Genomic DNA, 22,499 nt, shown 5'->3' with positions numbered 1-22,499 from the left:
ACAACAACACATTCTCGATACATACAACATACATGACTACACATAGAAATGTGATTTGGTATTATTGACTAGGAGTGAACCATGGCTTTTCATTTATTAGTAAACACCTTCTTAAAGTGGAGTTAGGTCAGTGCTAAGAATGCTAAAGATAGTACTGCAAAAGAAGTCCTGAATGTCATCCCTAATGTAGTTAAAGTAGATATGACTTAGAGTAAACAATTTTCAGAATGGATGGGTTATCAAGTTTTTTGTTTTCATTTATGCAATATGAGTAATTCAGTAAAAGGCTAGGTTTTGTATATTAGCATACAATGCATGAAAGACAGCAACAAATAATATAATAAGTGTATTATTCAATAATATTTAAAATTTGCATAATATAGTAAACTGTAAGCACACTATAAGTGCAGATTCATTCTAAAATCTAACTATATCCTCACACACTCACTTAGAAAATTATTCAGAACATCTGTGCATTTGCTTACTCCTGCCATTACAGAATTATTTAATGGCAGCAGCGCAATGCATACAGTCATGCATATACTGTACAGGGCAACAGCTTTAGTTAATGTTAACATCAGTCACCACAATGGGGATTTCAGTGATTTTGACCATGTCATGGTTGTTGGTGCCAGACGGGCTGGTTGGAGTAATTCTGTACCTGCTTATCCCCTGGGATTTTAACTCACAACAGTCTCTACAGTTTACTTAGAATGGTGCAAAAACTAAAAAAACATTCAGTGAGCGGCAGTTCTGTGGACACAAATGTCTTGTTGATGAGAGTGATCAGAGGAGAATGGCCGGACTGGTTTGAACTGACAGAAAGGCCATGGTAATGCAGAAAATCACTATGCTGAACAGCAGAAGACCACATTGTCAGCTTCTGTCAGCCAAGAGCAGTTAGATACTGTATCTTGATCTGGATGTAAGAGTGGAAAGTATGGTGGATAAATCTATATAAAGTTATAATTAAAACTTTAAACAGTTTTGTTAATGTATTTGCACTGCTGCTCAAATTAATTCAATAGCAGGTATTCACCTCTGATGAACTGCTAAAACTGCAGCTTCTTTCTCAGTCAGTCACAACAAGCAAACAAACACAGGACAAAACAATGCATTTTGCTGTCCTCTCGCATTGTTTCAAAATGTTGATTTCAAACATACATACAGTACATACATTGTTGTATCTGTTTACTCCAAAGCATAATTACTAGGTGCTGGACCCAGCATTGACTCACCAATCAAGCACTATTTTTAAAGGGTTAGAACACTAATACATTAACACATTGACATAAAATGACATTTCCCAAATCCTTTTGCATGCAAAGATTGCACATGTTATGCTAGGACATATTTTACATTGAAATGTGTTTGCAGGTTTTCTGCAAATTTTTAGCATACAAATAAAATTGATTTTTTCACGTCAATTGGTTTATATCCAATTGCTCAAAAATAACTGGCTTAAAATTATTATAAAAATATATATTTTACACCCTCCATATCACAGAATCCCTTTATCTTTCTCCACCCAATGAGAAAGTTTTAAAAAATGTGTTCTATTTTTAAATGAACATGAATTTTAGCTTTGTGACATATACAGTACCTACTGTTGCAGTTTTCCTAAAATCATAAAATGAAATGCTGAAAAAATGTTAGATTATTTTGTTTCCAGCACAGTTCCACAGCGATTACCCCTGATGCCCTGGGTCAAAGGGACATGGGTTTAAATCCTGGCATAATCTATGTGTTTGCCCACTGTGTGGGTTATTTTCAAGTAGTATGGCTTTCTGGTAAGGATCATAATATGCTTATTAGGTCAACTGGCATCTATAAATTGGCCCTGTGTGAGTGAGGGTGGATCTGGGCATGGTTTACCCTGCAAAGGGTTAGGGTTAAGTCTGATATATCACAACTTTGAAGTAGAATAAATGGTTAAAAACAAGTGAGTGCATTGATGAATAATCAAGATTGAAGCTAGAGATATGCTAAATCTGTTATTAATGTTAGTACCTTATCTTCTTAATGCTTACAAGATAAAGATTAGGAAAAGGATTATCCATGATAAATTCATCATAGTCAATCAAGGATATTGTAACATGATTTCTTTATCTTAATGCCATTTTGCATTTTGAACCAGTAGATAATTGCATGGTAACTCTAATGACAGTTGAATGTTGTTCTTCATTTTTTTCTCTTTAAAAGTCTGTGGTAGAAATCTTTTTTTTCAATACGTTGAATATGTGAAATAGTCAAATAGTATGTATATTGGTGAACTGTCACAAAGTACAAGGCTCCTTTGGCTAAATTTAATTGTTGTGTTTGATCTGGTTTTTTTTTTAGAAATTTCGCCTTAAGACTAGCCTTGTTGTGCAGTCCTGGTCTTTTCTACTGAGTACCCAGAGAGTCCAGCTGTATAGAGCTCCTCCATTCTCTGAGTAAAGTGTCAGACTACCTACCACCTTTTATGTATACCTATGTAGATTTGGCTTGTGATTAAATAACATGTAAAAAGAATAGTTAAAAGTCATACTTTTGGTCCTTTGTTATGTAGGGTTATCCTGTGACATTTTCTAGTGACCTTTCAGGGTTTTACTTTCTGAGAAGAGAAGAAAGCAGGCATTTAGAAAAATAAAAGCTCTTTAACACCAGGCCTGTTGGCCCTGGAGAATCAGCTTTGAAGAGGTTGAGCCTACAGTAACAGTATGTATATTCAGTATGTATAAATGTACAGCAGCTGCTTAGATATTATGCAGTAGTGACTCCTACATGCACAAATCTCATCCAGTACTTCAAACACAAAAGAAGTGGTATACCTAGTCCACTTTACAAATGGCAGCACGTTTTAGAATGTATAGGGTGAAATTCACTTTGTCATTCAAACCAGGAAGTCCAATGCTAACAAACTGCAAAACTTCTTAATTTTCTTTAGTTTAAAGGGTATTTTCTACTTGCATCCTACTGTTATGGGCATACTTCATACAACTTCAAAATTAGATTATGCTCAGGAGTGCCTGGAGGATTCAGTGTGGAGAAACTCTACCGGATAGTGCACCGCATCTTCCACTTCTACAACTGAATCCACAGACTGATATGTTTTCAGTTGTGAAGGTAGTTCTTGAAGTAAAATGTGGTTTATAGTAGTAGTCATGTCATTTCTTGGTATCAGGATAGCTCTCTCCCTCAACCATGACACGTCGTTTTTGTGAAGATTTCATAGATTCTTCTGATTTAGTCTGATATAATTTAGTCTTTCGGATTCAATTTTTCTGTACATATCAAATAAAAACTGATTTAATAAAGTTAGGAAGAAAAGGATAGTATTATCATGATGTTCTCTGATCATAAGCCGGTATGAATAGAAGTTTGCTGCAGAGACGGTTTTCTTCATAGGTAACTTACTGGCAGCATGAACTTGAGGTATAGACACAGAATCTACTTTCGAATGTTGTTCAAGAAATGCTCACTTTGAGGATGTTCGCCATTTAACAGGCCCTCAAGAAGGTCAGGAAGCTTATGTAAAGGAGTGAGAGAGACTTTACCACCATTACAGCACAAACCAGGAGACTCGCATTTCCACCTATGAGCTTGACAATACTCACAGTGAACATCCATGGATCCAATGTGTACTGTTTTGTCAGATTCATAATGTACGTTTGGGTCGTACGCAAATCCACAATCGGCTTTTTTGAGGCAAACCTGTTGTTTTCGTATGAGCCGCTTTTTATTATTGGGATCGTACCTAGAAACAGAAGCTCTATTAACTTGTGGATTTGCCTGCGAATATTTAGCGGCAGCGTCTCTATGAACTTGTGGATTTGCCTGCGAGTATTTAGTGACAGCGTGTCTATTAACTTGTGGATTTTTCTGCGAGTATTTGGTGGCAGCGTCACGAAGTTGTTTCCGTCTGTACGTCGTCTGACACGCCTCCTTTTTACTGTTTTCTCACAGCTTGGATTGCTGCTGTCATAATCAGTTTCAGTTTCATGGTTTGTTTCAATTACATTAGTATTTGCAGGACTTCTTGTGTTGAAGTGACATTCGGCATCTGTCAAGCGCTGTCAGCATACAACCGGTTTCATCAATAACTTCGCATCCAGCTTTTGAGAGTTGAAACATTTATAAACATCAAAGTGTCCACTACTCAAATCATCACCTGTGAATCTAAGATGTTTAAGAGGCATTGGCAGTTCTCCAAAGGTGTAAAATATTTGGCCATTTCATAACACTTGAAAGCGACAACCGAACAATTCAGCGGCAGCCATCAACTCACATGCAGAACCATAGGTGAAGGGCTTAAGCATTTCACTCTTATAGTGCTCCTGTGTAGTATAATTCTCTCCTGTACCATCATCAGTCCACACCTTGAACCTGTCCCAGTCATTCAATACATAAGACACAATGTTCCTCCGGATATCAAGAGTGAGCCTGATATGGCCGTGAAATATGTAACACAGAGAATGGAAAAGGCAGTCGCCATCTCCGGGTATGGAAACCACTCGGTAAGTGACAGTTCTTTGATCGATGATGATCACCTCGATAGACATGTTAATGGGGTTACGGTTGGAACGATAAAGGAAATGGGTACCTGAACAATGTAAACCAGTGTTTCCCAAACTCGGTCCTGGTGAACCCCTGTGGCTGCAGGTTTTTGTTCCATCCAGCTTCTGTTTTTAATTGAACTCCTGGGCTAATTAAGTGAACTGATATTTCCCAAGTTCTGTGTTTAGGGAGCAATATAGAAATTAGAAAACTAAGCTTGCTAAAAACAAAAATATTAAAATGTACCAAGCAGTTATATAGGAATAATGTATTTTTTTTTCTTTTTAACAGTATTTTCATCTTGATTTTCATTTTACTTTTCTAGGTCTTCTAATTGTTTAATTAATGTATTATTTAGCTAAAGTACTTGCAGCCGTTGATTATTCAGTGTTGTTTGCCAGCGTGTCTGCTCTGCTCGTTTTAAATTGTCATTATTAAGATACAACAAAGGGGGAAAAACTGCACAGAGAAAGGGCAAAGTATAATGAAATCAACAAAAGAGAGTTTTCAGTGTTGTTTGCCAGTGTGTCCGCTCTGCTCGTTTAAGCATTTAAATCTATTTAAGGCAGGCTTCCAACTACGTGGGAGGCGTGGGGATGGGGGACACAAAATAGGCAGGCAGCCAACTATGTGGGAGGCCGGGGGACGCAGGGCGCAACCACACCTCACACGGCGACTGAGCTGCAGGCTATGGATGTATATATGTACGTAAGTAGGATTCAGTTATGACCGTTACGCGTGGAATTTCGAAATGAAACCTGCTTAACTTTTGTAAGTAAGCTGTAAGGAATGAGCCTGCCAAATTTCAGTCTTCTACCTACACGGGAAGTTGGAGAATTAGTGATGAGTGAGTCAGTGAGTGAGGGCTTTGCCTTTTATTAGTATAGATTGGGTTGAAGCAAAAACCTGCAGCCACTGTGGCCCTCCAGGACCATGGTTGAGGACCCTTGGTATAAATTATACAATGGTTTGCTTCAATTACCAAATTACTGCCCTGCATTGACTAACATGGGATAGTAAGTGAAGCAGACATTTTGGAAAGTTCGTAGCACAGTTCTCACTTTCTAAAACTGTTGAAAAAATAAAGAAAATGGAACGAGGAAGACTGCATTTGTATTTGGATTGGCTTCATGCAAGTTTTCTTTGGTCAGCTTTTTTCACTTGCTGGTTTGTTCAGTAAGTGTTCATCAGTTAATGGCATGTGCCATTAGAGATTTATAGACAGCCGCATGTTTGTATAAAATACAAGTGTAGTTTATAAGAGGGAGGTGATATCCAAGGAATCCAGGAATGTTCACCACAAATGTGTACCAATGTTAGGAAGATTTGGAAAATGGATATGAAGATACACACAACTAGCTGATGAACATCAAGGAGCTGTAGCAAATAGATATATTGAGTTAGAATTACATTTTAATAAAAAAGTGCTGTTAAATTTGTTTTAATCATTGCCTAAACTACTTATTTATTTGAGTAGTTTGTCTGATACTTGCTGGTGGCACAGTATCACTGAAATTGTGCCAATTCTGTGTAAACCAAACTACCAATCAAAATCAACTATGATTATAATTGGATTTTTTTGGTGTCTAAAAGAAGTGCCTACTGTATAATAATCAGTAATAATGATTGCTGTTTCTCAACGAGATGCTCTTCACATAGACATCGTTACTGTATTGATTTCACCTTTAATTCATGTTACTAAGTGAAAGAAATTTTCACTATCACAAGGATATTGCAATGTTCAAACACATATATTGAAGCAGCTGTACTCCATTTTCCTGGCTGTATGTGCTATTCAGTAGTGAAGAACGTGCTTGGAAAGCATAGGGTAAATTCTTAAATAATTAAATACATTTGATATTATTTCAGCTATATATCTTTACAGAATGTTACTTTTTGTAGTTTTTAAGGCAAGACAGTGCTTTAAACATGAATTGCTTGCCATGTCTGTTTCAATCTTCCTATAAAAGAAAGATGATCAGAACAAAAAAGAACTTGGTGGAAACTTGTAATCTTGTTGGTGAAAGAAGGTGGAAGCTAAAATATAGCAAAGTTTGGTACAGTCAAAGTCAGTTGCCAACCAAACAGAAGGAAAAAAGCTGCTATTAATTATTAAATGAGTAAGGATCAATAACATAGAGCATTCTAAACATTAGACCGCTTGAAAGAACTAGTTTTCTCTTGCTAGAGTTTTTCCTTTTTATTATCAACAAAGTTCAAGGGATTACTGGATAAAAGAAATAACATCCTAGATATATACTTCAAGACATAACAACAACACTCAGAATGGTACAAATGATAATGTTGTCAATGAGTACCACAAAAAATAAAGTTAAAAATAAACAAAATGTTACAGAATTTCTTGAAATCCTGACAATAGCAAGCCTTGGCTGTTTAATTTTTTATTCATTGTGGACTTTTAAGGGGCTTATTACATGTTGCTGAAGTGCAGCTAAAGGGGTATTCAGTGTGTTGTATATTACTGCCCATCTAGTTGTAAGTTTTTATTCTGTTTTAATAATACCACTCTTTGAACTAATTTTCTTTCTCAATTATTCTTTCCACACAAGAGGAATATCCCCTTACTGCTTAGTTTGCATACTTTACTGTTCTCGAAGTGAGTTGTGAATCCTGCAGATTGACATGCTCAAGCTTCCTCTTAACTATTTCTGTCCTTTACACTGCCAGTAGACTGAAATCTGTGAAACCAGTTTAAATACAAGTAGTGTTAAAAAAAGAAGTTTATCTTCACCAAGGCACATTAAACTTAAAGAAAATCTTATTTGCTCCTGCTGTTACAGAATTACTGTACATTCATTGTATGCAGTAATGGCGAACATGCGATAAGGCACCAAACAGTTGTGCCTGACCACTATAACTGCATTTAGCATTAAACACTGCCACAGTACTATATGCACTCTCGTCACACTGTCTAAGCCCTCACAACACCACAGAAATCGTCACATCTTTATGCCTCAGCAGTTTTTTTCTTTTTGACAAACTGGTGTTGCAGTCCCTTCACCTTACATGCTTGTCTGTGTCTTTCCTACCTCTCTCCCCATTTCTTAGGTGTATCTTTACATGTCAACCATCAATCACAGGTTGGTGTCATGGGACTTGTTAATTATATTTTTGAACAATAGAAATGAAAGGTCTCTGTGAGGCATTAATGACATTATTTATAGGCTATGTCTAAAATTGCATACTACTGCAATACACTAAATACAGCAGAGTATATCACCTGTCACAGAATACGTGTTTGGACTTACTTGGCTAATTTTACTACACAATCATGTGATGATCCATCACGATATGTCCATGACTCAATTTGGGTATGACCCAATATTTAAGAAACACTGCTATCGGTAAATCTGGTCAGTCTGTGTATGGAGATTGAAACTATGTCTGTGGCACTGTTATTTATTTTTTTAACTCAAAATACATGTGTTAAAATGGAGACTACATATTGTCCATGTTTAATTGACTGAAGATTTGTACATAAGTTTGTCCTGCAATGGACTTAAACCTGATGCTCAATTGGCAGTTTAAAGGATGTCCTCTCTCCTTATCATATTTGCCCATATGGGTGTCTCCAATCTTCCCAGTTCTGTCAGGTTTGTCCTGTTCATAATCTCCTTGTGCCAACCTGGTGGCACTCTTGTTTCTAGCAATCATTTGCCCATTATGCAAATACCCTAAAATTGTGATGAAATGGACCATGTGATAGAATGATATTCCATTCAGAGTAGATGTCTTTATTGTGCCCATTGAGGTCATGAAAACTTCCAAATATATGCATATTTTTTCTAAATTACTAGTAACATTGTGTAAACTTTTATTTGGTTCAATGTGTATTTTTTTGTAAAGTCTTGGCATCTTCACAAAACTACAACTGGAAAAAGTGGTCTAAAAATGAAAAAGGAATGAGATACTAGAAAATGTAAGCTAGAAAAGGAAATTAGAGAGACAGCCTTCATTTGTTTCCTCTCATGTTTCCCTTACTGCACTGGGTCCTTGGTGCTTAGGTGTAATTTATTTGGCTATTAGGAAACCATTGTCAAGTCTACTATTGAATGTCTTTACTGGTCTCAAATGACCTTTTGCTTTTCAGAGCCAAGTATGATACATTGTATCTCTGGATACAGATCAACGAGAATTTGAAATCTCTGTTGCACATATTGTATAATAGGATGTAAAAATCTCTAAATGTTGCATCATTGAAGATGATAATTAGTAGCTTTTTATCTCTTAAAAACACATGCCCTCTTAGGTGACTTTCATATTGATGATGACATTATAAATAACTGGACACAGACATTGCCATGGCAAAGCAGTTAATACTATGTATTGAACCATTAGAGTGGAGGCCAATTCCCAGAGCGGAGTCATAGAGAGTTTATTTCCCTTTCTACCATATTTTTTGACAGGAAGGTATAATTACAGACATTTGTTTTTTGGATATGGGTCTTTCTCTGGCAGTCATTTTTGTGTGTGGGGAGCTCTTGAAACAAAGAATCTTTTTATTTTGCATGTATGTGTTTTTCTTGTATTCTATGTGGACTAAAACAAAAGGTTTTGATTTTATTCTAGAGTAAATTAATAATTATGGTTTTTGATGCTTATGAATTTTAAGTACAAATTAAATTCAGTTATATTTCCTCAGTGGTTATGATGTATGAATTGTGTGAGCCTCATCAATTCACTCATATTGTCTATTGGCATGTTCTACTGGCATCCTTAAGTGAAATTAAATTGAAAATTTGTTGGGAAAAATTAAACAAAAATTAAATGAATTGCCTCTGTTGATGGTATTTCTTTGTTAAATATCAAAGTTGCTATAAAAATGAGAAAACAGTGACAACGTTGAGTAAATTGTTGATACAAATTGTGACCTGCAAAAGAGGGACAAGAGGCATAAAAAGGTTTGGAGTAGCCACCCATATATTGTGCTATAAAAAAAGTAAAGAGTAGTCACTAAGGACTGCATCCAATCAGAACTGACGTATACATTGAGAACAGGTACACTTTTATAGAGGGTTGACAGGAAGGGGTGTGCTTGTAGGGTGGGAACTTGAAGTAATGTCATGCTGGTCCTACTATAAAGGGTCTGGGGAAGAGGGAACAGAGATAGAATTAGTACATATTGCCACCTGCTGGCCCAGCATAGAAGTACAATCACTTAAACCCTTTGACTGCCTCCAATGCGCATGTGTGTGACAGACCTTAAAATATAACTTCTAAATTCAACTAAGCCCTGTACATTTTAGTATAATTCTGGAAGAAGTCCATTTCAGAATCTTCCAAATTTTGCACATTTAGGAAAGTAAGTTAAGAATTTACTCTTACTATAAATAAATAAATAAAACTTGGGTTTCTTAATCCTTTGACACCACAAAGTGGAGTTTCCCATAATCCCTTTGTTCTGTGAAAGTTCAAATTAATTAAACAGGGATAAATCAAAGTTCTAATTTGATTATGAAGCTATTGTTGCACTTTAAAGAAATGGTCAGTAATAACACACAGTGGGCTTGGGGAAGGCAAAGTTTGTGTGATGCACTCAGAAAATGTTATACTAATGTATGATGCTGAGGAATGAAGTAGAAAAATCTCATTGATATGGGATTAGAGTATATCCAATTTAAGTGATTTGGGTACTATGAATGCAAGATAATTGAAAAAAGCTGTGAATTTTGAATTGACATGTTTATCTGCCTGGATTTACAAAGAATTGTTCACCAACTTCCCCAGATCAAAAGGTTGTGGTAGAAATTAAACATAGTAACTAAAGAAAGAAACCTATCCTCTGCTAGGACAAGTCTGATAAAACCTTTTTGAGTCAATAATCAGGCAAGAGAAAAGCTTGTTCTTTGTGACATTTACTCTTCAGTAAAAAATGAACAGGGAGCTTCCTTCACAGCAGTCTGTTACTAAATGATCAAAATATTAAGGGTATAGGTCTGTTTTATAAGCAACTGAATTTACATAGCAGTGTCAATCAAGGCATACATTTACTCTGGTTGGTTCATTGGTCTACACTCAAATGATTTATATAAAATAAATGTCTGTTTTATTATAATCTTATTCTTCTCATATCCTTTGGATTGAGCTACCACCATGTAACAACTGTCCAGTCTTGTTGTTTACAGGACGTCTGCTGATCTCTTAGTCATCATTTTAGTACTTTTTGTGTATTATATCAGCCTTTCCCCTAATACATTTGTTTAATCATTTCAGTGGCTTCCTTTATGATATTTTCAAACAAATGCTTATATATTTTAATGTGCACTGCAAAACAAAATACCTATTTTTACCTCTACATTATTCTCTCACAAGGTGTATAAATGGTAATGCAGTAATCTAAGTAATTCATCTTGAATATGTATAGACACTATGTCGCATCTCCTCCTTAAGACCAAGTTTTGTATCTTATTTGAATATGAACACATTAAGGTTAAATGTATTAAAGCTATCCAATAAAGGAAGCAAACTAGCACTGGGATATTTAGTTTTTAGTACTTTTACCTGGCTAGAATTAAAAAGGCATATTTGTCATTTTCATAATAATAATAGTTTGCAGCAGTTTATAGAACTAATAAAGAACTTTGCTGTATGACATGGTTCCTGCAAACAAGCATGTGTAACCATTATGTGTTACCAGGGGGCTATGTTGAAAACGATGCTGAAGTAAACACTGTATTTTTCTCATATCGTGGAATCATTTTGAGATACCCTTATAACAGTAATAACAGCAACTGGACATCACAGAGATTTTTCAATTAAAAATTTTTGCTTGGCTTCTACAAATAAAATGTTTCTGGACAGATATACAGGTATATACTCTACAATTACACACCCTCAGTCTTTTTAGAAAAAGGCATGCTAACTAGCAGCAGTTGTCAGCAATATAGTTTTATTGTAAATAATAAAAATATACTTAATATGAGCAATAGATAATTCTTATAAAGCTTTGTTAGGCTTCTGTGCAAAATTTAAAGGTTATCACAGCTTGTCGTACTATATATTCATGCTTACCGACCAATAATCCCACAGTCCAATTTTAATCAGTCTGATTTGAAATAATATTTCATTTTTTATGGGTTTATCTCTAAAACAAACTGAAGTAACTGAATCTCAAATTTACATCCTGTTGTTTTATTACAGGCAGACAAGTATCTTAAAATTCTAGTGAGTATGTTTAAAAGTGTCTTTGCCATTTTTGCATGCTGTTGCCATTGTCAGCGGTAAGCTACATTGCATGAACTCCACTTTTATCTTTGCAGGTGCAACAGAAGAGGATTCCTTATCAGATGTTGTGCTGACTGCCTAAAACAAAGCTTAATAATTTTGTTCACCAGTACATTCTGTTCTGCAAAGGCATCGCTCTTTGTAAATCTGTTGAAGCTGCAATAAAATGCTTAAGTTGTTACAATGCACTCACAGAAAATAGACTCGACTTTTTTTTTTTAATTGTGTTCCCTTGCCATATTAATACTAGCTCTACAGCTTCAGAAAGAAACAAGACTGCTATTGTTGGGCTGCGACATTTATGATATCTGAGTAACATTTTACATGCTTTCTTTCATTCATCCCCTTGAGGAAAGAAGGGCCTTGAATTCTGTGAAGTGGCTTGCTGGAGGTTGGTAATAAAGCTGGCAAGAACATTCAAAAGGTAAGGTGGGTGGGGCAGGAACTCCAGATGAAATTTCAGCTGTCAGCATACTCTACAAGCCCATACATGAACAAATACACACACATACACTGATACGCAAAAACACAACCACGCGGCTCTCCCTTTCCCCCGCTAGCTCTGCAGGCCAAAAGAATCGACCCCATATTGTAGCAGACATAAAAATGGATTGCCCGAATTTTGGGAAGTACGGCTAACAAATCAAAGTTTATAGCTTTTCAAATAAAGTGAAGCCATAATGCTGAAATCAGGGCATTGCTTCACAGTGCAGTTAAAGGGTGCCACCACCTCTCTTTTAAGATTCTGGGGTTTCCTCATAGCCTCAAACTAAAACATTTTTTATAATATCAATTTTTAAACAAACTGAGTGCTATTCGTTTTATTTCATGGAGTCAGTAGGTGGATAATATAACTATTGTGAAGAAACTGAAGTACTTTAGCCCCTCTTGCTGTGAACTCAGTTACTACAAAAGTTTGCATGCTTTGTCACATTTAATTAAAATATCAGATTCTCTTTACAGCACCCAACATTTCCAAAACAATCATCCCAAAACAGTAAACTCTTAATATGCTGTAAGTTGCTAATATATTTATTATTCAGAATGGTGGCATTTTAATCTTGTGTCTTTCTTTCAACATAAATGGACGTACAAGAATTAAAAAGAAGTATCACTCTTCCTCTCAGCTATTCAGATGTTTACAACCTGTGTTTCCCTCAGCTATAGTAATATTGTACTTTAAAGATTATATTGTCACCTGTTACACCCTAGCAGCTACAATAAATCTGTAACACAAAGAGATGCATCAGGATGCACCAGAAAACAAAGCTGCTGTCCTCCTGGGCTTAAACAATGAAATCATTTCTTACCAAGAAGCACTTCTAAAGTGCTTCTTTATCGAGTTCCTGGTCAGCATTGAAGCTTTACCACCTTGTCTCCCTGCTGTAGTCCCATTGGATTCTCTAAACATGCTCCTATTTAAATTACTCCCTGATACTCTTCCAGGCAGACTCAGTATTTTTGGGGCTACAAATTGGCTGGAATTATTTTTCCCTCCTGAACAACACACCAGTAACTTGAAATTTCTTTGTAGATTAAAAGTGCACATAGACAGAGATACACTAAAAATGGGTAGAAAAGAATGATGTGGGAAGAATTTAGTTTCATCGAATTTCCAAGTATAAGAAACAAGATATGAAAATTAAGCTGTTACATCATTACCTACAGTACAGTCAGGAACTTTTTTGAAATGAACTTTTAGGAAAATGTTTATTTTGAAGACCTGGTAGTTAAATCAGTTGAATACAGGGTGAATTGATGAAAATGACAAACAAATATAATCCTGAAAGATCAAGTGACAAAATAAATGAGGCTTCTCTAGGCACTCAGAAGTGGATATTTTTCTTATTTCTAAACAGCTACAGAATTTCTAGAAAAGCTGATTTGGTGGTGGAACCCAGAAACTACACTCAGAAGTAATACTTTGCCTGAATTCAGAAGCTTAAAAAAAAAAAGAAAAAAAGACAAATAAGCTGCCAGTGTTGTGTAGGATTATATCACCATAGCTGTCATCTAATCCAGTATTTTCCTTTCTCTTTCTCTCGGGCTCTCTCTTTCTGTCTCTTCCTCGGGTCTCTGTCTCAGGTGACAATATCCGTTGATGGGATCCTGACAACTACCGGCTACACCCAAGAAGACTACACCATGCTGGGCTCTGATGACTTTTTCTACATTGGGGGAAGTCCCAATACAGCTGATCTTCCTGGGTCACCAGTGAGCAACAACTTCATGGGCTGCCTCAAAAATGTAAGGAGCAGCTTACCTTTGTGTATTTATTTTTTTCTTAGAATAGATCAATTTTGTGAAAACACATGTAAAAGTTTTTTTTCCAATTTTGATATGACTTGTTCTCAATGGGAGGAACTGAGTATAGAAATTTTTTAATTGGTGAAGGAAAAATCAAATGTGAATTACTGTATGTTTCATACCTTGTAGCCCTGTGTTTCGATTCTTATTGAAATTGCAGTTTTACATGAGCTACATCCTTTTATAGTAAATGGCATCTCTTGTTGCCAGGCAGTACTCACATAAAATCTACAGCATATTACAAAACTGAAACCCTTTGGTAACTAGAGCTGTGTTTTAGTCTAAGTGCTTTTCCTGGAAAGAAGGCCCCACTGTAAAATCTGTTGTCATTTCAACAAGTCTTGACAGAAGATATCTACCTAATACTTAGCTCAATATTCTTTTTTCTTTTGAACTTGCTATAAAACCAACAAAGACAAAAACATCTAATAAAAAATAATATTTCTCTAATGCAAGATCTGTACCTCTAGAGTATAGCTTTACTGGAAGGCAGTCTCGGCTCTAGACCAAAATCACACGGAAGAGGTGTGATGTGCTGAAATCCCAAAAATCCAACAAGTAGTGGGATTGCTGATAACATGGGTGGGGTCCTTAACATAATGTTCCCTGGGGGTTCACCTGGCTAAATGACACCTTGGAGCTGGGCCTGCTGGAATGGCTGTTTGAAAGAAAAACAAAAAAACACACACACACACTTCACCGTTTTGTATTTTGTTTAAAAGTTCACTTCCTAGCTCTTTTCTAGTGCAGAACTGTGGCTACACTCAAGCCATCCCATACAATCTTCTAGGGCTAATGACTCTATGGCGTTGATTTTTAACTCTTCTGGACTGCGACAGCCTTGCGAACATATGATAAAATCTCATTATTTTAACCAGGTGTCTTTAATCATTTGTGATATGTAAGGGACTGCAGCATATTATAAGATAATCCCCTTCATGATTTTATATTACAGTGTTGTTTCTAGCATTTTTAAAATCTCTTTTGTACTGTTCAGTGTACCTACAGTAGTCATCAGTATGTCTTGATGGCCTTAGTAGGAAAGCTAAATAAACCTGTTGTGTTGCTAATGGTTAAATAGAACAAAATGACACTTATTTTATTTTTAAAGCCCCCTTACTAAGGCAACTGTTCCAGGATGTTATACTTGATTAAACTGACATGGTTAGAAAGCTTATGTTTAAATAAACCTAAACAGATTATCGATGTGTTATTTAGCACAGTTCTCTGCCTATAAGTTAGCATGCGGCTGGTGGCAAATGACATCCCCAGTGCTTCTAAAAGCTCTCCTAATAAGTACTGGGTGGACTCTTTTCTCATTTCATAAATGTAATCAGCAGTGCTGGAGCAGTCACATCCAAATCTAAATCCTACACCTCTCATCGCTGCCGGCAAAATTTCATGCATCCAGTTAATAAAGAGATGTCAAAACTGAGTGCATCCTGCTTATGGCTAAGACAAATATGCCACAGATAAGGTAAACGTGTATACTGGTGGGTGGGCGGTAAGCTAAGTGATCTCTATAAAGAACAGCAAAATGCAAAACATTGTTAAAAAAAAAGGTCAGAGACTATTCAATTTAGACCTGCATGATTTCTAGTTTTTACTATTTGTTTTGAATCATTTTCAGTGAAGTGAAAGAAGAAAAAATGTGTTGTTTTTCTTGTTTTTTAATTTAAAGTTTAACAAGAATGACTTTTTATTCTAAAAGACACTTTACTGGATAATCCTGATTAAACTAACTAGAAGCATTATGATTTTACACTCCTTGATGAGTAATATGGAAGCTAATCTACACTGTGTCTCTACAACAGGAATAAAAGCAAGCAGTCCAAAATGTATCAATGATCAAAAATACACAAGTTATCAGCGAGGCTCCTCGGTAACATACTGTACGTTAAAAGGGAAACAAAATCCATTCATTCTTTTTAGTGGCCATGTGCTTTTGCCCATTAGAAGGACCTTCTGCCAGTCTTCAGATCCTCAACATGGTTGCACCTACTGTTCCTCTCTTCTTCCATACAAATACTAAATTGCTGACAGCAGCATCTACTGCCTATGTCATTCTACCTTTTCATCAGTGCTGGTTTTACATTTTGGAACATCCTCAAACAATTTTTTTTCTCTACTATGGTGGGATGCTCTTGCCTGCATGAAACCTGATTGTAAAGATAGTGTTTTGTTTGCAACTTTGTATTTTCCTTTTTTTACTGTTTTGATAATGACATCATTATTTGCACCATTTTGTAGATTACACCAAATTGTCAGCTTTCGGGGGTTAGCGTGTGTGTAACGTTGCTAGAAAATGGCGCAAAAGTCAGATGTCAATGTTAATACATTGAACCTATGAAAAATAGCGGGTTAGATTCCCGCGACCACCAGAAACTGTAATATTTTGCTAGAGATTGCTCAAAATGCACTTTTCTTCATAGAATTTTTCATAACAAAACATTATTTCTGATAATATGTACTTTTCATATCAGAATAATGATGAAATAACCTATAAAATGCAGTAAACAAAATAAAATTGGTAACATGCAAAATATTTTTTCTCGCTAGTCATTCCCTATAATTTTGAGACGTTTTGTACTAACAGCTCCATAAATAAAAACTTTAGTTGCTGCTGTTGGAAGATGCTGAGACTGGTGAAGTCTCGATATCACATCCAACATGTTGGAGATTGTGAAGGATGCACTAGCTTGAAGTAAGACATTGGTGATGTCTGCTTTGTGTGCTTCTTGGGGGTTTTAAAGTATGGGAGCACAGCAAAGGTGAACTGACATTTAACCTTGGGGCTGTGATAAATGTTGGGGTCAGCAGCCTAAATGTCTCTAGCCAGCTGGTTGTGGCTGGCAGCAGCTGTTGACATAAAAACATAAAGTTTCCCTTAAATCTTTTTTCAATAAGCCACATCACTTTGTATGCTTGGGCTTAGAGCCTGAAGAACTTGCAGTACACTCTGGGGACATAATTGCAACACAAAACTTGATATCAAAATAAGCAAAGAATTCATTAGAAGCTCTTTACACTACAATGGTAGGGTGAACAAGATCTGCGATAAAGTGCCTAATACAATACTAACTGCTCCCCAAATGTACCTGCAATAATTAATAAATAATTATGTTCACTTTTAACTACAGTGCTCCTAAATTGGGATAAAAGTTAGGAAAAATGAGATAAAACATGTTGTGGCCACTGAGAAATGTTCAGCCAGCCACAGCACAAACTCTCTGCCCTTAACTGGTGGGTGTTTCATAAACAATTTTTGGTCAATCCCTGAGAAGAAGTAAAATTAACCTTGGAGATATATGGAATTGCTTGCCCCTTCCCCACAGGTTTCCTAGTACTGCATAAATAATGTCACAAGAATGAGCAAATTGTGTACATCCTCCTCAAGTTTTATGTCATTCAGTGTATTTTTGTCCCTGTATTTACTCAAGGCCAGCTCCTAATTCAGAAATTATTATGGACAACATGTGTAGATTCATTTATTGCCAACTACAGTACAATCCATTCATCAATCCTTTCCATTTTTTTGCTTCTTTATATTTAATAAATGATAATAACAACAGTACTAATAAATACATTTTCATAAATAGCATCTTTCACTTGCTCAAAGCTTATTCCATGTTGGCAACATTGCATTCATCAATCCTTTAATTTTTTTCTTAATAATAATAATAATAATACATTTTATTTATATAGCACATTTCTCATACTCCAAGTGCTTGTAATTGCAAGGTATTCCAAATTTTTAATATGTAAAGCTGTGTTAAAATGATAATTTTAACAATGATATTTAATTTTAACAGAAATAAGAATTTGGAGTACAACAGTTAAATGTTTTACAGTTACCCAGAGTATTGGCACTTCAGTATCTATTTTATATTATTAGGGTTGATTCGAGGACCCAGCTGATTGTAGGTTTTAATTTAAACAATAGCTGCCCAAACATTTTAGAGACAGGGAAAGTAAAAGAAGTTTAATTAAATTATGTTTTTCTCTGACTTTTACTTTATAATATCCACCAATGCATCATTGGATTTATAGTTACTCTATGTGCCTCCTTCCTGTGTGGACTTTTTATTCTGTACCTTTAGGTGAAGAATTTGTTAAAGTTATAAGACAAGTAGCTTTTTACACTTCTAATAATACATTGTTAGTCCGGGACCACTTGACAGGAGATATTCTGAATTAACCAAAGAGTTTGTCCTTAAGGGTAGCATTTGTTTAGACCAGCGGTTCTTAAGAAGCAGTTTCGGTGCGACCGTGAGAAATGATTGCATATTTATACTATTTATAATTTTATAATTATTAACCTTTACCATCCGAGGGGAAGTAAGTGACTGAGCTCCGTCGTTACCCCCACCACCTAGACCCGACAATCCGCTGTTCCGTTATTCGCTGCCACTGTATTGTTTTCCCACCGTTATCGCTCAGCACAAACCAGCCCTTATTATTTTTATCATAATCAAAAATTATCGATTCTTTCGTGGAATCAAAACACTCGTGAACAGTTTTCGTATATTTTAGAAGCAAATAAGAGCGCTAAAGGTAGATACAGATAATCAACAAACAACATATTTTACATTTTTTGTGTTTTTAAGTGGTGAAATTGCCCGCTCAACGTAAATGGTTAAGGCAAAGCAGATGCATCCATCCCATTAAAATTTTAACTTAAATTTAATAACTAAGATGTACGTAATAATTTCTGAATAAATAATTGTTTGTCAAAAAAGTTTTATTTACAGCAGCCTGTACCTATGCAGTGCCACGCAGTGGGTATGTGGCATCCTTGTGCAAAGTATTTGGCGCCCCCAATTTTCTTGAAATAATATTGATTTTTAAATATTTAATAAAAGGGTCCGCGAGCCATTGAACAATTTTTAAAGGGACTGACATGCAAGAAATTCTAAAGAAGTTTGAGAACTGCTGGTTTAGACAAATAGAGCAAAAAGCTAAATACCAAATATGTACTCCAATCAACCAAAGAAGGGAACTCAATCACCAAAGAAGTTACGCAAACTATTATTAAGAGGTCTCACAAAGAAATAAAAATAAAAAAAATGCATTTTAGGATAAGCATCCATGCATTCATTTGTTAAATACAGTTTCGGCTGGACAGGATCACAAATCAGCAGAACTAATCCCTAATTACATACCAGTTCATCTCAGGTTACCCAACTAGATTAGTTGACACATGACCGGGTAACTCTGGCAAATCAACCTAACTGCATGTCTTTGGATTATGGGTGCAACCAGAGTCCCAAAAACTCTCCATATGTATGGGAAGAGCACTTCAGCTTGACACAGCCAGGAAAGTGAACGGAGAATTCAAGAGCAAATGGTGGCTTCTTTTGAATTTTTCAGCATTACTGCCAATAATTTCGTTGTATTTGTTACAATGACAATAAAGATATTCTGATTCTGATTTGATTCAATAAACTGTACTTAAAAGTTTTTCATCATGCATCAGACTCAATTTTTAACATTTAAGTATACAATGCACTTTTAGGGAAATGAACATTCAAAATCTGCTGTTGCAGTTCTGTAGACATTTGATTTTCTACAACTGGAGGATTAGAAGATTAAGTGGGTAACACAGTTTATCAGTGCCAGAGAGTGAGTTTGAAAGGACGTGTTTAGCAATCCTGTTCATTAACCGCTATGTCTCTCCTAGACACCACTGAAAACATGATTAGAAAAAAAATAAACAAAAAGCAGCTCACAATCAGCTCTGCTGTACACTGCATCATGCTTAATCATTATTGTTCAGAACCCATAACAAAATTAGCACTTCCGTATATTATTATGAAATAATTAAACATTACTTCTTAAATAATAAATGTTATTCAGTAACCTATTTGTGTGTTATGTGTGTTGTGTCACCCTTCAACTAATCTGTTAACTAAATGTATTCCCCTATTGGACATTTAAAATAATGTTGAATTAGTTGAACTTAAAGATTCAGCAGGAAGACTTGTGTCTTTCAATAATTCTACAAGTTACACATATCTTCAGTTGTTCAGTTGTCGCAGTCACATTAATGAGTCTGGAAAATGTGTTCTCACAGTACTCAGACAAAAAAGAAGCATTTTAAAATAGAGCTGATGCTTGTTGACAGCGGCAGTAAGTGAATGGAACAGCCCATTGGAAATGCTAGAAAGGTTTTTGGAACAACAGTGACTCATCCCAGCAGCTCTTTATATAGGCAGCAAGGTTACTTCCAGTGTGAGTGGCATGCAGCATGCTTGTCTGCAACACATCCGCCACAGGTGTGTTTTTAATGTGTGGTTGTCACGTAGGAATCTGCTGCCCTGTATATTCAGCTGTTGCAAGTTAGGGCTACTCTCTCCACTGGCCTGAGAGATGTGGTGAAGCTTTGCTTAAGACCTTCATAAAGCATAGGTACAACAAGGGGGCTCCGCCCCCTGCTCGCTTCGCTCGCCTACCCCTGGCGTTTTGAACCCGTGCCTGGTGGGCAGCCACGTGTGAGGATGATTCACGTTTAATACGGAGCGTTCGCCCGTGTCATTCTGGGGCCCCCCACTGTTAACACGGAGCTCCGTCCGTACTATTTTGTGGTGCATTGTGGACTACTGGGGACCCCGAAGTGTTTCCCGTTTCAGTTTGTATCTAGGTCAGTCGAGCTTTAGTTTTTGAAGCTTTTGAATTCCGGTGTTGATTATCTGTAAACTGCTGTCCATGTGTTTGGCTCCCTCGTTTAAGCTGTTTATGACGTTTTACTTTGCTTTCTACTCTGTCTTTCATTTCTGATCTCACTTTATTCTGCTTTTGTTTCAATGACACCTGGTCCGTGGTGAATATATTTTCCCTTTTTCGAGTACTAATTTTCATTTGTTTGCGATACTGTGATGTTTATCGTACTGTTAATAATGCATCACTGTAATGTGATTCACCTATGCTGTATAGTTTGGACGTGTGAGGATGACGTATGTTTAATACGGAGCGTTTGCCCGTGTCACTCTGGGTCTCCCCACTGTTACTACGAAGCTCTTTCCGAACTATTATGCGGTGCATTGTGGAGCACTGCGGACTCTGTAGTGTTTCCCGTTTCACTTCGTATCTCGTTTAGTCGAGCTCTTTCTTTTTGGAGCAGTGCCTGTCTGGTCTGCAGCATTTCAGACGCACGTTGTAGGTGCCTGCGTTCATTAATTATATCCATCCAGGCGCGTGTTTGTATCTTGGTCACTCGAGCTGTGTCGTGTTGAATCCGTGCCTGCTTTGCCTACGCAGTTTGAGACGCGTGTTGTAGGCGTCCACGTTCATTAGATCTGTTCACGCGGGGTCGGTGTCGAAGCTGTGTTAGTTCTTGAGCTGTTTGGTTTTGGAGCCGAGACAGTTTTGCTTCCGCGGTTTCAGACGCTTGTCCGTACCATCTCGGGTTTGATGTATGAACCTTTGTGGACTCCGTAGTGTGTTCCATTTCACTCTGGGCGGGGCGTTGACTCCTCTTGTTTTACTATGTCTTCTCTTGCGCTCTCACCACGCATTAGTGCCACTCACAATATGGCGGCGACGCCTGCGCCTTCCGTATTATGTTGGTTTTTACCATGCTGTGTAGGCGCCTTTGCCTTTTGTACTTTACCGCGCCTTCCGGGTCCACCTCCGCTGTGTGGTGTGGACGTTTAACTGTCGTTGTTTCTGCCTTTATATTCTGTATCTCGGTGTGCATGTGTTTCGTGCCTAGGTTTTTTTGAAAATGTTGCATTCCAGTTTTCATCATCTGTAACCCGCTCTCCATGTGTTCGTCCCCGTTCTTTAATCCCTTTATAAAGTTTAACTTTGTTTCCTATTCTGTGTTTTATTTCTGACCTCGCTTTATCCTGCTTGCGGCATGTCAGACGGTTCGTAGTCTTTCTTGTTTTACTCTGGGGAGGGGGGCTTTGTTCTGTAACCTGCTCTCCATGTGTTTGTCCCTGTTCTTTAACCTCTTTATGACGTTTTACTTTGTTTCCTACTCTGACGGTTCGTAGTCTCTCCCGTTTTGCTCTGGTGGGGTTGGGTGGGGGGGCTTTGTGTGGCGCCTGCGCACGTGCGTAGTCTCTCCCGTTTCACTCGGTAGGGGGGCTTTGTGTGACACTTGCGCACTATGTCTTTTGCGTCCACGGGCAGGTCCCTGCGTCCATATCCGGTTTACCATTCTCGTTTAGTAATATGGATATGGATAACTTCACTCATTTGCTTTCTGGTTGGTATAGCTTACCACACTTCAAAAACCTTTATCATTTGTCAAAAGCCCTCATTTTCAACAACAATGTAGGGTCTCTTATCTTTAAAGATAAAAATTGGTATAGATCAGGAGTCCCCAAACCCAGTCCTGGAAGGCCCCAGAGGTTGCAGGTTTTCATTCTAACCCTTTTATTAATTAGTGACTGGTTTTTGAT

At 36.8% G+C, this 22,499-nt stretch overlaps 1 protein-coding gene across 3 annotated transcripts in view; it reads left to right on the top strand.

Annotated features, from left to right (window-relative positions):
* The window catches only part of LOC114652793 (neurexin-2-like), a 1,491,103-nt gene that overhangs the window by 496,650 nt on the left and 971,954 nt on the right, over nt 1–22,499 (top strand). For all 3 annotated transcript variants that reach the window (XM_051920100.1, XM_028803111.2, XM_051920099.1), the window contains exon 4: nt 13,870–14,031. In XM_051920100.1, the coding sequence (XP_051776060.1) occupies nt 13,870–14,031 (162 nt within the window). The remainder of the gene's footprint in view (nt 1–13,869; nt 14,032–22,499) is intronic.

The sequence above is a fragment of the Erpetoichthys calabaricus genome, chromosome 1 (genome assembly GCF_900747795.2).
Source record: "Erpetoichthys calabaricus chromosome 1, fErpCal1.3, whole genome shotgun sequence".
NCBI lineage: Eukaryota > Metazoa > Chordata > Cladistia > Polypteriformes > Polypteridae > Erpetoichthys > Erpetoichthys calabaricus.
The sequence above is the reverse complement of the archived record's forward strand: the minus strand, read 5'-3'. Positions and strand labels throughout refer to the sequence as shown.